This window comes from Aulonocara stuartgranti (assembly GCF_965226115.1).
Source record: "Aulonocara stuartgranti genome assembly, chromosome: 14".
NCBI classification, from domain to species: Eukaryota; Metazoa; Chordata; class Actinopteri; order Cichliformes; family Cichlidae; genus Aulonocara; species Aulonocara stuartgranti.
In genome coordinates, this window is record NC_138950.1 from 34,364,890 (window position 1) to 34,381,296 (window position 16,407).

The following is a 16,407-nucleotide window of genomic DNA, read 5'->3' on the forward strand; positions in this document are numbered from 1 at the left end:
AATTTTTTTGCCACTTTTCTGGATCCAGGAGCACAAGTCTAAGCAGAGAGGCAGAGAACTTTCCTCCCTCAGCTCTTCTGAGGGGGCTAGCGAAAAAGATGTAGTCCCTCCAGTGGGTCTTGGGTCTGCCCCTGGGCCTCCTCCCAGTTGGATATGCCTGAAACACCTTGCATAGGAAGGACAAAGGAGGCAACCTAGTCAAATGCCTGAACCACTCGAACCCCCTCCTTTCAGTGCGGAGGATAACGTCTCCACTCTGAGCTTCTCCCAAATGGTCGAGCTCATCGTCCTGTCTCTAAGGGAGTGGTCAGCTCATGGCCATAAGTGAGGGGAGGAATGCAGATCAACTGTTAAATGGACAGATTCACCTTCACTCTCTCTTCACCATCGCACATTGAGCCCATCTGTCGACCTGTCAATACAGCCCCCCCCCTCTTCACTTTCCTTTCTACTATCATTAGCATGGTGTTAGTCTTCAAACCAACAACCCACTTCACTTATAGTGTCACAGTTGTAAATAAAACACAACCACATTAGTATGTTGTAACATGCATACTTATTTCTTTATGCTGAAACATAAAAGCTATTTCAGACACGGTTACTCAGGAGACTACAATACGAAGCTGCAGCTGACAAACAGGTGGCAGGTGGTGGCTGCCGTTACATTTTGTCTTTCTTCACACTTGGACCAATCTATGACTGCATGGATGAACCTTTCTTCAGCCTGATGGGGCTCACATTGAGTCTTTGCTGTTAATTCCCACCGCAAGCACCAATATCATACCAATAGCGTGGAAGTGTGCTTTTTAGGGCTTTGTTAAGCAGATGTTTAGTTCAAGTTAATCAAGATAATCAGGTGTAAAAGGCTGTCAAATGAATTCAAAACCTTTAAGTGGAATTAACATTATACAACTTAATCCTTTCAATTCCTTTAAGCCTTCAGCTTCACAGTATAAAATACAAACTATTTAGAACTGTCCAAGAATAAAAATAGGGAGGTGGAAAACATTCAGAAGCATTTTTGACAAGCAAAATTATAACTAAACAAGAGTAACTTATCATCTAATCGATTCACTTCCCATCTGGGTTCATTACTAGCAACAACCTGGTGTGTAGGTGATTAAAGTATAGAGGCAGCGCAAACCGAACAAGACTGAACAATATCAGAGCAGCTGAATGGGAAAAACTGGCACTTTTTTCCCACTCTGACCAAAAGACAGCACATAGTGTTTTTCTCTTCTATTGTGTCACCTAAGTGGAGGAAAGAAGCCAATTTAGACCAGGAGAAAATATTGGCAGAGTAGAGGAGGGTGGGGATAGAGATGAAGAGCAGGCGGAGGATCTTAGGAGCAAATAGGCCTGACTAAACCATCATTATCAGAGGTGAGTGTTAAAGGCTGAATGGCTTGTCATTATTTGCGCCCTCTCTTTTTCTCACTCGCTGTCCCCCTCTCGTCCCCTTCTCTTCATCTCCGGCACTCTCCAGGAGCGGAGGAGGAGCAATTAGATGGAAATCGTTAGCTGCGTCGCTGCTGCTGCCATCATCAGAAATCATTGACTCCTGTCCTCTTTCTCTCTGCCTCTTCCTCCACCATTTGAATGATTCACTGATGACAAAAGTCTGATTGTAATCTTGCCTTAAACTCTCATGTGCTGCGGGATTGAAAAGGAAGGAGGAGGGAAGAGGGCGGCAGGGGCCTTGCTTTATTGGACTTCTAAGTAAAGGAGAAATGGTCGGGGAATGCAGGGAGAGAAAAGTATAAATGGTTGAAGAGAAGACTGAAGAGCATAGGGTTGGATGGTGATCTGACAATATAGGCTGCAACCCAAGAAAAATAAATGGTATGTATGTCACTTCCAAAGGACGTCAATAAACTTGGCAAAAACAAAGCAAGATGAACCGGACAAAGCCGCAACAGCCTGGCACTTCCTCCTTATGCTGGTCATCAACTTTGTCACACACTGCTGTGTGATGGCGTCCCACTCTTCAACCAGCATTTGTCATATGTCAACCAACATGGTTGTGTTGAACGCTCTGGCTATAACAGTACGCCCAAGCTGATCCATAGTTTTAATTCTACTGTCCAGCACTAATCGGGCACTGATGTGTTGTTGGGACAACTTAAATTGTTGTTGTTGGATTCAGTTCCAGCTTTCATCACTGTTGATGCTTGACTAGTCATTTTTACACTGCCGGTGATGTTTGATAATGTTTGACCACAGTTTTAGGCTTAAGTTTTAGGCTGGTCCTACAGGCCGGGCGTTTGGTTTCAAATAATCTCAATGGAATCTAAAATCTTGTTAAGAAACGTGACAGATGTGAACATTTTTGATGACTCGTAGGCAATTCAGATGGATACAGACCTGTCGATAGCCACCAGGTGTTCTCCAGCCGGTAATCGTGAATCTTGAGTTGGATATAAGAGTTGAGGGTGGCTATGTTATGGACATGGATGCAAATTTAATCTGAAATGACTGCTGATGGAATCCGTGTTAATATAAAACAGTTGTTTGAGTCTTTAACAGACGATGGGAGAAAGCAGAGCTCTGTACAACAAACATCTTTCCCCTTTGTTGGTGTAGAGGAACATTGCCTCCTTGCCTCTGTGATGTCTTTGTTTTTGATGCACAGTTTGACTGATGTCAGTTATACTTTGCTCCCTGGTTACCTTACACACAAGGAAACTCCAGAGTTTGGGACCAGTACCGGTCCAATCGTTTGACATTCTAGTCTGTATTTGAGTGTTAACGTGATAGGATCATTTTACGTTTTATAAATACTAATATAATAAATTGTAGACTATGTCTTCATAGTCAAGTTATTTTATAACCCTCTTGAATGAAATGTGAAAGTCTTTAATTCTTGATTGTTTTAGTTCAAATTCACTGTGGTGTTGTACCGAATTGTCTCTGTCCTAACTGATGGACCCGGCTTTCTGCATCTGGACTCAAATACACACTCTAGAATGTGCTGTATGATTGTTACCTGTAATGCTTAGCCATGTCTGGAAAAGCACAGTTCTGTAGTAAAAAGCATTACTCAGCTTTTTCCACTTTATTCTTTTTATTTAATAAAAACGTGTGTGTGAGCCTTTACACTGCAAGGACCTGTGTGGCAATTAATGCACACTGCTCTCCAGTAAAAACAGTCTTTTAAATCAGCGCATAATAGCGGGATGGTGTGTGTATGCACACACAAACGCAACTCATTCACACTCAGTTGGTGTGCTGTCAGAGCGGTTGTACATGCAGGCCTGTGTCTGAGTTAATGGCTAATTAATGCTCTGGTAGAGCCAGCTCCCACGGGTGCACTGAAGAGACACCCACTGACTTTGACTGTCAGAGGTCAGCAGTGCTCCCTCACACACTTTCTCTTTTTCACTTGTCTTCCTCTCTCTTCTTTGTCTTCCCCCACTTCTCCAGCCTCACTGCTCCCTCGGTGCATGGTGACCTGTTCTCCCCGCCTGTCAATAATGTGACATCATTAATTTCAACTCCCCACCGTTACATTTTCTCCCCCCTCTCTCTTTCTCAGTGTACATCTGCCTTATGGTGGCTGCTATCTCCCCTCCACACATACCAATAATATATCCTTGAGCTCATGAATATGTTCCCCAACTCTGGAGAAGTTTCTCAGTAGCAAATCATAAAACACACAATAAAAGGAGAGAGAGAGAGGCGGTGTTCTGTGTTTGTACAGTACAGCAGTTACCTCCTTGGTCTGTGCAATCAGGCCCTGCAGCTCACAAACACATATAAAAAGCCCACTCCATGATGATGAAACGACTGCAGGAAATGTTTCATTCGGCACAGACGAGCTAATGACGGTCTTTACCTGAAAGATTTACATGTGCTGTTTCTCCACCAAAGTGAAGGTGAGGTGCTTGAGGAACGGAAGGTAGCAGTGGGGAAGATATCCATTTCTGACAATTTAGTCGTGTTCGCGCCACAATTCAACAGAGATTGTTGCAAATGAGTGTAATTTACACACTGAATGAACAGCTAAGCTATGGTTTGCGTGATGGTGATAATGTGTTGTGAAAGTAGCACACATGTATTACTGTGACATTAGAGTTTTGTTCAAATGAGGGATAGTTGAGCTGAGGAGGGGGGTGATCATGTGTGTTTATTTTTAAAGTGTAGTTTCACGTCAAATACATCTGAGATATCTGCTTGTAATATTCTCTTGGATGTAGATACAGTTGATATTTACAACCATGAAGTGCAACATAGAATAAATTAAATAAATGTCACACATTGAGTGTTATTTTATAGTTTTGATGTCCTACACGTTGTTGCAAATAATAAAATAAAGAAATGGAGAAGTAGTTTCCATCTTAAGAAGTCTCTCAAAGTAGAACCTGAACCATCCCGTAGCTGTGCTACTAAAGGCTCAGATTGTTTGCCCCCCTTTTCCACTCCTGTTGCTCAATGTTCACTGCCCCAGTTGGCCGTCGCAGACCCTGGTTCTGCAAAAGGTTTCTTCCTATTAAAAGAGCGTTTTTCTTTCCCACTCATGCCAAGTGCTGCTAAAAGGAGATCACTTCATTTTGGAGTCTTCTTTCTAATACTGTAGAGTGCTTAGCTTGCAATATGTACTGCTGTAAGGTAGCTGTTGTTGTAAATTTTCTCTTTATAACTAAAACTGAATTGAAGTGAATAGAATAAAAAGTTTGAAGCATTTACAGAAAGAGCAGGAAACCCTCAGAATTGAGTTTTCAGTTTAGCACAGTTGTCTGTGAAGCTTTTAGCTACTTATAATTTAATAATGATTTGAATTTCTGATCTTAAACTTTGCTATCAGCATTTAGTGGCACATTCTGCAACTTGTAGTTTGAGACAAGCAAGTAAAGTGAGTATTAGTCTTATAATTGACACATTTTAATATTTACTCCTAGCAGCTCGTGGCTCAAAGTCAAGAACAACATAATTTGGTATAAAATTCAAATTGTGCTGTAGCTTTGTGCATATAACTTAGCCTTTTGCACTTCTGGTCTAAATGTAGGTTTTTCTTTTTAAATAAATTTTTGGTTAGATGCCTGAAATTATGACTGCTATAGGCATTTTCACATTTTATTTTCCACCATTTAATAAATATGTAAATACCCCATTTTTGGCTTTTGTGTTTTAGGGAATAAGATGGCTAACAAAAGGCTAAATGAGCGTTCATAAGTTGCCCGGGATATTCTACATCATCACATCTAACACAGAGATGACCTGTGACAGTCATTCAAAAAATAATGTTTTTTCTTTCACGGCTTAATAGTAGTGTGTTAATTCTAGGTTGATTACAGGGTACTGGTAAAACGAGGGAGAAATATATATTTAAAAGAAGATGCATATGCAGCAACAGTCTAATACTCCAGTATCCAAAATGACCATTTCTAGTCCAAACATTAAGCTATGTCATTGTGATTTATTATGCTAAGTAAACTGTTGTCAGGTGAAACAGTCGAAGCTTTTACTGTCTTTATTCGTGACTTCCCCGTCCAAATATTACTCGCAGTGAATTGCATAGAGCCTTGTTCACACATTCTGATATCAGGGAACATGGCAGGGAGCAGGGCTTATAATGAGGTCATCATTTCCCTGCTCCATTAGAAGTCAACTAGTGCACCTCTGTAAGAAAGGGTGAGTCTCATACATCTATGTGCTGTCATTATTATTAGATGTACGGCTCTCCCCCTGAATCGGCCACTGAGAATATAAAGTGCAAGCGGATGTGGCTGTTTTGTCACGTAGCTGCCATAGCTAACATAGCTGCCTGTCTGAACAGCAGGCTTGATACCATCTTAATTAAAACTCAACATTAGCCTCAGTAAGTGGCTCCCAAAGTGGAGCCAGATGACCACCTGTGGTCCTTCCAAGATCCCCAGAAAAGTGTAGAACAGTTTAGTTTAACGGTGTCTTGCTCCCTAGATGCTAGTCTAATCTATCCTTTATGTCACCTCTTTGCCACAGTGGAGCTAGATAATCATATCTCACAGCAAAAAGGTTTCTTGGGACCAAAACTCAATTATCTAGGGATCCTTGGCTTGAAAATGTATGGAACCTCTGCCCTTGTTAAGACCTCACTTTAAAGCCTCTGAGACGTTTTAGCTCCAACAATTCTCTGATTGCTGGTATTATTTTATATATTTATTTTTGGTTATTTTATATTTTTGGAAAATATCCAGCTAAGAGGCAAACAAAGCTCAGATGTATCAGAGCAGCTGACATGGCTTTAACTTCATATTTTAGATTTTTGGAAGTGAAAAGTTGTTAGGCGCTGGAAAAAAGTCATAAAAAAAGAATAAAATGCACTGTTCTGACTGTAGAATGTAGTATTGCTCTAAATGCTAATCTCTTCTCTGTTTGTCTTCCCCCTTCTTTCCCTGCTTCTTTGTTTCGGTCATTCTAGCTGGTCCTGTTTTCAGGGAAGCTCAACACCATCGCCAGCATTGTGACCATTTTCTTCCTGCTGGTGTACGCTGCTGTGGACTTGGCTTGCCTCGCCCTAGAATGGGCCTCGGCACCTAATTTCAGGTACACACACGTCTGGTAATTTACACACACATGTAGACAGAGATTCTGTGCCATAATAAAAGCTCATGGCTTTCTTGCACATGTTCTCCATCACTTTTTCCTGACTCACTGAGCACACTGCGCTCCCCATTGTATTTTTTTCCCTCTGCTATTGTTTATGTATATGTGTATTTGGAGGTGGTTGTTTGCCAGCTGGATGCTGCTATAGCGACGGTGTACTAATTAAAAGACATAAAACTGGCCACTGCTTATAGCTCCATATTGGACAGGGACTGACAATAAAATTGTTTGTTTTTGTGGAGGCGCAGCCTGAACTGGATGCTCAAGCTACAGCGTGTGGAGATGCTTAGAGATTTAAATTTACAATGTTTATGGAGTGTGTGTGTGTGTGTGTGTGTGTGTGTGTGTGTGTGTGTGTGTGTGTGTGTGTGTGTGTGTGTGTGTGAGAGAGAGAGAGAGAGAGTGTGTGTGCTGTGTTTGTATTCCTAGGATGCTTGCAGTGATTCTGATTTATAAAAGCTCCTGGAAACCATTCTCACATAACAGTAGCACAACTCTGTGTGTGTGTGTGTGTGTGTGTGTGTGTGTGTGTGTGTGTGTGTGTGTGTGTGTGTGTGTGTGTGCGCGCATGCACATCCCTGTCTCAATGACATCATGACACAGCCAGGCATTTGATTCGATCTGCAACTTTTTATGACTCATTTCATATTTTCTTTGTGAGGTGTTGATGGTGTCACACGAAAAATCTCTTGGAAAATCCAATAACCTGTATTATTGTGTTTTTTTATTTTTTTATTTTAAAGATTCATACTTTCTCCGCTGGCTGTGAAATACATTTCCAATGTGTTAACTGCCACTGTTTTTATTTGTTATGGGGGAAATGGAACTGTTTAAAAACCACACTTCGCTTTATTGTTGTGACAAATTGCCTCCAGCGCTGCATTTGCCGTTATATATTCCTCTGCAGTGATAGTTGGAAATGAGGCAGAAGACATGTTAGAACACTTCTGCCCATATCAAGGACACATCAGTCAAGTGAAGCCGAAATCGGGATACAGCAGCAAACGTCAAACATACTGTATGTGAGGAAAAACAAAGAGGTTGATAAGTAATTCGTGTAATATTGGATCTGGGCGCAGTGGGATTTATTCAGCTGTTCTCTGAACATTTAGGTGCACAATATGAGTGGATTAAACTGATGGCTGCATATTGGAGCTGAGCACCACAATTATACTCCTGGAGAGCAGTTTAGGCATTGAATTCGTCACTTAAGGACATTCACACAGAAAGAGAGCACTTGTAAGATGATGTTCTTCAACAACAGTTGCTTCTATTTTCGATATTGAATGGAACCATTTATTCGCAATAGAACTATTGATCGGGACTCGGTGAAGGTCGAAGATGAAGCGATGCCTAGGAAAATAACAGAGAAATATCATTAGGTGCCCCTTCAGTGAGTCTGTCTGTCCTGTGGATGAACTCCCAACTCCATTGTACTGCATTGCAATAACAGTAGCTATGCTAATTGTTGTTCTGTTTTGCAGTATTGGTTCACATGGCGTAGCAACAAATGAAGCGGGCTTTCACTTACTGAAGCTCTTGTTCGCTCGACCCTGCAGCTTGCATTAAATCTTGTATCTCTAAAGCAGCAGAGATACAATCATTGCCAGCTGTTGTCCATGATGTTGGTGTTTGAGTGTGTCCGACTACAGTACAGCATCCTCTAGGGAGACAGCTGAGCTGTAAGGATTGCCACAGACTTTATCAGGGGTATAAGCTAGCTAGAAGCTGGCTAGTTAACAAAATAATTGCATGGGGATTTTTCACAAATAAACTGATTAAAAAAATAGAACTAAAATTTTACTAAACTTTTTGCCAAATACTAATAAAAAAAACTGATATGTCAGGAATCCCTCTGGTGATATTGTTTAGAGGCATGTGGCATGTTTTTTTCCAGCGTTTTCTTGCGTGCATACAATGTGTATTTACTGCAATCACAACAGAATAAATCCATATCTATAAAATACCTAAGAATGTGTTCATAACTGCTTTGAATAGACTGATGTCCAGGCCCTTAAAGTGCAGAATTAAAAGTCTGTGTCCGTGAGAGAAAATTTTATTTGCCAGCATGTTGATGATTTTTCTGTAGGTCTCAGATAACTACAAAGAAGCAGCAGAAATATAGACAGATAGCAAGTGTCTTTAGTAACGTGTTTGACCTTAAAAATCTCAATCTGAAATCCCCATTTCTGAATATTACCTGCTGAGTCAAATGAAGTCAGTATGGCACAGAAAGGTTTTAGAAAGCTTCACGGATATAAAAGCATATTAACATGAAAAAAGGCAAGAAATCCAAACAAAGATTTTATATAAAATGTACATAAACAGAGACCCTGAGAAACAGAGACATGAAGCGAAAGAGAGACAGAAGCAGAAAAATGCAGAGAAATAACAGAAGGCTGATCTGATACTGATGAAGAAACTGTGCATCTGTTCTGTAGCTGTCTGCTCACTGAAGCTAGCTGAAGCTTCTCCTCTTAGACTTGGTAATCGCGACTTAGTAAGAACATCAGTTAAAAATGCACCTTTAATAGCTTCTTGTAAGTATCATTCAAGTTTGCTTCCCCAATATTTTAAGTTTGGCTATATTCCAGAAAGATAAAAAAAAAAAGCTACTTCCTCTTTTTATCTCTGGAAACTGCTGCACGACCAACATTTCAGCACTGGAGGATCTAAGCGTGTGAGTCGGTGCATAAACATGACAGACTGTCAGAAATGTAGCGTGATCTGAGGCCATTTGAGGTTTATATTCTGTAGGATACTTAGAGGTCAGTGAAACTCTGTTAAAATGGAGCTGATGTCCTCTTTATTTTGGTAATAGCCTTACTACAGAGTTCTGAATAAGCTCCAGCAAAAGCTACTGAAGCTTTGGAAATTCACTCAAAAGCATGTCTTCTATGGGGGAAAGTTTTCACTTTAAATTTTGGCAGAAATGTTTCAAAGCTGCGATTCCTTCATCGGTATTCTTCCAAATTAGCAATGGCTAACTGCCACAGGAGTGCACTGTGGACACCAGTACACACTGTATACTTTAGTGAACAACGGGTTGCTCAAAAGTGAGTGTGAGAGAATAAGTAGCTTTGAGTGTGCCACACTCAGTACCAAGTGTTTCCTCTGGTGCCCTCCATATAGAGTGCTGTGTGCTATCTGCTCATGCCTCGTTATCAATATGTGACCGCTGGCAAAGGCTACAGGACACAAAGTTAGCCTCAAAACTTTTCCCACTATCCCCTCTCTGTTGGCCGAGGGGACCAAGGCCTCCGGAGCTGATAAGATGATGTGTGTGTGTCGTCCCCCCCCCACTGTTAATTCCGTTAGTTCACTGTTGCTGTGTCACTGGGCAAATTTGAACGCCAGTTGTTTATGTGTTTATTCGTTCAATTTTTTTTTGTCTTTCTCTGTGCTGTCTCTCTCTGTGCTCTCTGTCTGGCTCTCTCCCACATCTCTTTCCAGGCGAAAAGAATTAAAAGCCATTTAGTGCTGTCTCTCCCCCTGAGAAATACTGTGTAATTAGCATAACTAATTTAGCAGAAATATTTCCCTTTCCCTTAAATTTGCTGTTGCGTAGGGGAGGGAAGGGGGCTGCAATTATGATGTAGCGGAAAAGATGCCTGCTTGTTAAGTGTGTCTGTGTGTGTGTGTGTGTGTGTGTGTGTGTGTGTGTGTGTGTGTGTGTGTGTGTGTGCGCGCGCGTGCATGTGTTAAGGTAGAGTTAAGGTATGCAATTTTAGAGCCTGGGTGTTTGTCTGACATCCCCGTCACGCTTTCTGTTTTGTTTTTTTTGTTTTTTCTGATCACTGATGTGTGAGTGCATGTGTGCGCTTGCTTGCGTTCCCCTTTATTGGTGTGTGTTTGAAGCTTTATCTTTATTTATGCGTTTTTGTGGGAAGAGGCTTGTGTTGGCCGCAGCTTTATCAGCAATGGCCCCAGCTGCGTGGAGTGGTCCTGCTGCTGATGCTGCACAGGCACCAGCCACTTGGACTAGTGGCTTAAACGCGCATGAACACGTGCATGTAAAACACACACACACACTGTATGGTAGGGTCACTGGCCAAGAATCAGGACTCGACTGTGTGCTCTGCATTGATGCCAAAGGGTGTTTATGGAAGGCATAGAACTCACAGATGCAGTGACCTTCAGTTAGACAAAAAACAAACTTTTACCAGCTTGTTGCCATGTGATGCCCAAATTACAACTGTGTTCTCTTTAATCGTCTTTGTAATAACGTGTAAATTGACAAGCCATCAGCTCCAAAAACAAAAGCTGGGTCAGTCCTTTGTCCAAATATGAGTCAGCCAGTGTTATTAAATGAGATTGGGGTAGTGTAAAAATCCAGATGGAAGGTCTGGATGAATGAGAAAAAATAGGTTGTTAGAGAGTCATTATCTGTTAATGGAGGGATCTGACTTGGTGATGGTCCAATATAAAGTTGCCTTACAAAATTCAGTTTATTGTACAAGAATAAAGCATAATTGGAACTAGATCTATATGTTTTATGTTATAAATCTGTATCAGAAAAGAGTGTGTAAGTTACACTTTTAAATTAATACATTAAAGTTAGCAGGCTAACCCCTGCAAGCTGCAGGTATCACTGTTAGAAAGAGACAGGGTGGCTGCTGTCAGCCTTCAGCAAATTACAAGATATCTGCCAAATTTTAGTCTGTTTTTAATTTAGTTGAGCTGTTGCTTTGTAAAACAACTGGGAGCTAGACGGGAGCACATGAACAGATACATTTTCTTTAGTTTTAAGTCAAGTCAAGTGGCTTTATTGTCATTTCAACCATGTGTAGTGGTAGAGTACACAGTGAAACGACACAGTGTTCCTACAAGACCATGGTGCTACATATGACATATAACAGACAATCAGCACAGGACTACAGGACTATGTGCAAAAATTGCAAAAAAACCCCAAAGCAAAGACAGTGCAGACACAACAGTGCAACAGAAATGTGCAAACGACTGAGCATTGTGCAAAAGGTTACTGGGTGTATGAAGGTGTGCATGTGTATGAGATGAAGAACAGTCAGTTTGCTTCTTAGGTGAATCAAAAGGTGGAAACGGTGTGACTTGCCCAAATGGGCAAGCAGCTTTACACTCAACTTGCCCAACATTTTTTTTTTTTACAGGCCAACGGGCACTGTTTCATTTATTGTGTTGAAAGCTGACCTGTACTAACCTTCTACTGTTTGCCCTTAAATTCTATGGCAACCATTTGTGGTTAAACTGCATTTCAGGAGTTACAGAAAAGGAACACTGTCAGTTTTAAAGGAGACATGAAAAGTAAATGGTAAATGGACTGATTCGTATATAGCACTTTTCTACTCTCCTGGAGTACTCAAAGCGCTTTGTACAACACGCCCCATTCACACAAGCACTGTTTTCTATACTTGTCAGTGCTTTCAAACTAACACTCATGAACATTCATAGTCTGATGGGTGCATCGGAGAGCCAGTGGGGGTTAGTATCTTGCCCAAGGATATTTGGCATGCAGACTGGGGGGGAGCCAGGGATCGAACCACCAACCTTCCAATCAGCTGAAGACCTGCTCTACATCCTGAGCTAGAGCCACCCCCTGCTCAGCTATAAAATTGTTAAATAGTATCTTAAAATAATCAACATTTAACTCTATGGCATATGAAATGATACAGGAAGGATTTAATATGGAGGGGAATTGAGGAGAAACCTCGAGTAAATATTGTTAATAAGTCTATAATGAATTAACAAATATTGCAGACTTTAAGTGGAAGTGCCCATGTAATGCCTTTGATTTGTATATTTCAGAGCTGGTGGCATATTTTAAACTTTATTGTATTCTCAGTCTCATTTGGGTCCACAGAGGTGTAACAGGGGACAGAATCACAAAGCATAAAAACACTATTTGCTGTTTTTTACTCTCAATTTTAAGTATGCTCCCTGAATCAACTTTCATAGCCATATATATCACAAGAAGAGCTCTTTCCCTGAACATTGTTCCCTGCACAGTGTTACATTTATCTAACTCCCAGTGGAAATAATTGTTTAAACTTGTTTAACTTCTTCAAATGAAGGCTGGAAAAAATAACCCTTGCCACTTTTTGTGTTTCTTAGCTGAGGTCGAAGGACTCTTCTGATATGTGCCGAGAGTTACCAAATATAACAATAAAGGATTCTGATTCTTCTTCTTCTTCTTCTTCTTCTTCTTCTTCTTCTTCATGGATTCTAACTTGGATATGGCAAATGAAAGGACACGGGGAGGAGCCAATGTAGGGGGGAATCAGTTGGAAACCTCCAGAGCAGTAAGATGAAGTTAGCATGGAAGTAACAACCACTGTAGTTCCTCTGGGTTTTTCTTGAGGATGCGTTAAAAAATGTTTTATAACCTTTGTCTATGCTTTTGCACACATGCAGTTTATGGATGCAGCTTGCCATTCAAGCTTGCTTGCATTAACTGTTAACTTAGCCATCCACCTTTTCAAGGTGCAAGGTACCTTCAAGCTTCAAAACAACAATATGGCAGCGGCTGAAACACTAATGATCAAGCTTCAAAATGTGAGTCCAAAACTAGCGGGTAACATAATGGCTACATCCATGTTTTTTCCTGTATACGGGCCGAATGGTACACACAATTCCCAGTACATGTTTTTTATTAATAGAAAACGTAGTTTCTACAATAGGAAATATTCAAAAATGTATGTTTGGTCATAAACCTTGGTGAAACAGCTGGGAAAAAAACACAAACCATGACAAAGTAATTCAGAAAGGTATATCTAAAACACTTTGCAATTGCCGGCAAATATTATGTGGAAAGTTTATTTGCTGGTTTGTGAGTCATGTTACCGTCTTGCTAGTGTCACTTGGTTTTATTTAACTTTGGCTCCCATACTATCCTAGGCTGATGAAACTCAGTATCAGTAAGCAGCTGTATAATCATATTTTTAAAATGCAAAGTGGATTTCCGAGCTGGATTTCAAATGCAAGAGGACCTGGGAGTTTGGTGAAAATCTGTGTGAAACCCGGCCTGTAATTATTCCTTGGGTGGAGAGGGTGTAAAATTTCAGACATTGAAATTGCAGACAAAAGCATGTAATAGGGAAACACCCCACCACCTCTGAAAATAAAATCCTGTCCGAGGGAGACTTCTGCGAACGATATATTGAGGTATACACTTTGATGTTTGATCCGTTTCATCTTGAGTTTTATCAAGTGCTCCAATTTTCGATGAAAGGCTGATGCTGTAATGTACAGTGGATAACCTTTTGCAAATTGCCATTCATATTCAGCAACTGTGGAGTTCATTCAATTTTTATCAAAGCTACAGAATCCCATCACCATTCAAATGCACTTCAGTATCAGCAAGTGAACACATCACACTTCATAATGCCGTGACACTCTGGCTCTGACTCTAAACCCCTTCAGTGGAATAGTAAGTGGTGCCTCCGCCTGTTGTTGGTTCAGGCCATTATGTTCATCTCAGTACAAAACCAGGTCTAGCCAAGCACTAGAAATCCATCAGCATAGCAGTTACCTATTTACAAAAGCATTATTGCATTATGATTTGAAGGACCGGTCGATCTACGTCCCTACCCTCACCTATGGCCACGAGCTGTGGGTAGTGACCGAAAGAACGAGATCGCGGATACAAGCGGCGGAAATGAGCTTCCTCCGAAGGGTGGCTGGCCTCTCCCTTAGAGATAGGGTGAGAAGTTCGGCCATCCGGGAGGGGCTTAGAGTAGAGCAGCTGCTGCTCCACATCGAAAGGAGCCAGCTGAGGTGGTTCGGGCATCTGGCAAGGATGCCCCCTGGGCGCCTCCTGGGCGAGGTGTTCCAGGCATGTCCCACCGGGAGGAGGCCCCGGGGCAGACCCAGGACACGCTGGAGAGATTATATCTCTCGGCTGGCCTGGGAACGCCTTGGTATTCCCCCGGACAAGCTGGAGGAGGTGGCTGGGGAGAGGGAGGTCTGGACCTCTTTGCTTAGGCTGCTACCCCCGCGACCCGACCTCGGATAAGCGGATGAAGATGGATGGATGGATGGATGGATTTGAAGGCTCTCTCCTGTTTTACAAATAACTGTTGCTCTCTAATTGCAGAAACATGCAGGACTCCCACATGACTTGGATAGCTTGTGTCAGAATTAGCTGGAGAGAAAATGATCTTATGTTACACATTTCAGCTTCCATGTTGCTTATTTAATTTATGTAAATTCATTCCAAAGTGATCACAATTAAGCTCATCAAGTTGCTTTCAGACAACATTAAGGGGAGCTCCTCTGCTGAATGCTTCCTTTCAGTTAGTGATGATACTGATTCAGTATAGTCGATACTCAGTTTACAGATGTTTTTTAAACTGATATTTGTTCATACATGAACACCGTCACTTTGTATCATACTTTGTGAAGTCAAGCCCAACATCACTAGTTTCTCTCGGCGGCCTTTTCAACCTGTGGAACCAAACTGTACAGTAGGATATCTGCTCTTCCTGTACTCAAATTCAAACTACATAATATCAGCCTGACCCAAAAGACTTGCTGATTCAGAACTGAGTATGGACAACAGGGACAGAAACTGATAGTGATTTGCTGTGACATATGTCAGAGTGTAGGATTTCTTACAGAAAGGCAGAGGCCTGTAATATGAGGGGGATTCAGAGCTTGTTAAGGTGACTTCAGCTTTAATCCTTGTTTTTCATCTTATTAAGGTCCATCACAGTGGTAACTTGCGTTCTGGAGCAGGTTATGTATGGATTAAGAGATCAACAACTGAAAGGTGACCTCACTATTCTTGAAAGATTCCATAGACCCTAATGTGCAGGCAGTAAGAAGATCTATAGGATTTACAGACCACCCTTTCTGGTTCTGAAGAACAACTGTATTCCTTGGATGTTGTTTTTTTTTTTTTTTTTATCTTAAAATGCAACACCTAGGGCTTGTATTGGATGACCTTTATGTATAAAGTTCATTTAACAGTTTTATACATAAGAGAGAGCTGATTTATACTCTTTGTCTGGTTCTTTACTCTTTTTTAACATTTTTACAGTTGCTGCTTATATTTCTAAAAGCAGTTAATAGAAGAACTGAGGTAATATAATCGATTGGAACTGTATGTTTATAGAGACTGAGATACTTCCAAGTAAATTAGCCGATAGTATTCACAATGACAGAAGTTATTTTTATGATAAGATAAAGTATTTTGGAATATGTTTAAAATAAAAGGTTACGGTCTAAATTTTTTCTGCTTATGCTATTATTGACAGGAAAACCAGAAGAGCTTGTTCACACGCATGATCTGAAGTTCTAGATGTGTTTGTAGAGTACAAACAAATTCAGCTATGAAATATAGCTGAATCATAGATTTGTACACCAGTGTTGTCCAATGTTTGCAGGAGATTGTCATTGGCTCCCCTTTGCTAGTGATGTTAGGTTATGAAAGCTGCAATTGATTGGGAATATTTTGTGATAGGACTTCAGACTTACTAATCGTGAACATGTAGAGACAAAAGATAAAACGGTGTGTTTTCTAATGAAGGTATTCAACAGCAGAAGAGAAAAACCTTAGTAGGACAGGACATACTATATTCCCTTCAAAGAAAATAGAAGAGATTTTAAGAAAAAATAATGATGCAAAAAACTTATCCTGCCATGATTCTCTTGTTAAATTGCATGAAGAGTTTTCAGATAATATTCTGACTTCTGGTTGAACCTTTGCTCAGGTATCTCATATATCAAGCACTAAGAGGAAGCGGATGCAATTTACCAGGCTGATCCAATATCAAATGATCTAAGGTTTCTTAAGGTCAGTCCCGTCCCCACTGGTGTTGTGCCAGTGTTGGGGTGCTGCATGACGTA

General features: G+C 40.9%; 2 protein-coding genes across 2 annotated transcripts in view; both read left to right on the plus strand.

The window, feature by feature from the left end:
• Positions 1-16,407, plus strand: part of LOC309687348 (solute carrier family 12 member 9) — an 89,655-nt gene that overhangs the window by 50,645 nt on the left and 22,603 nt on the right. The window contains exon 9 of the mRNA XM_082502249.1: positions 6,401-6,525. Within this exon, the coding sequence (XP_082358375.1) occupies positions 6,401-6,525 (125 nt within the window). The remainder of the gene's footprint in view (positions 1-6,400; positions 6,526-16,407) is intronic.
• LOC309687362 (uncharacterized protein) overlaps positions 1-16,407 on the plus strand; it is a 236,445-nt gene that overhangs the window by 13,402 nt on the left and 206,636 nt on the right. The gene's annotated exons all lie outside the window — the stretch shown is intronic.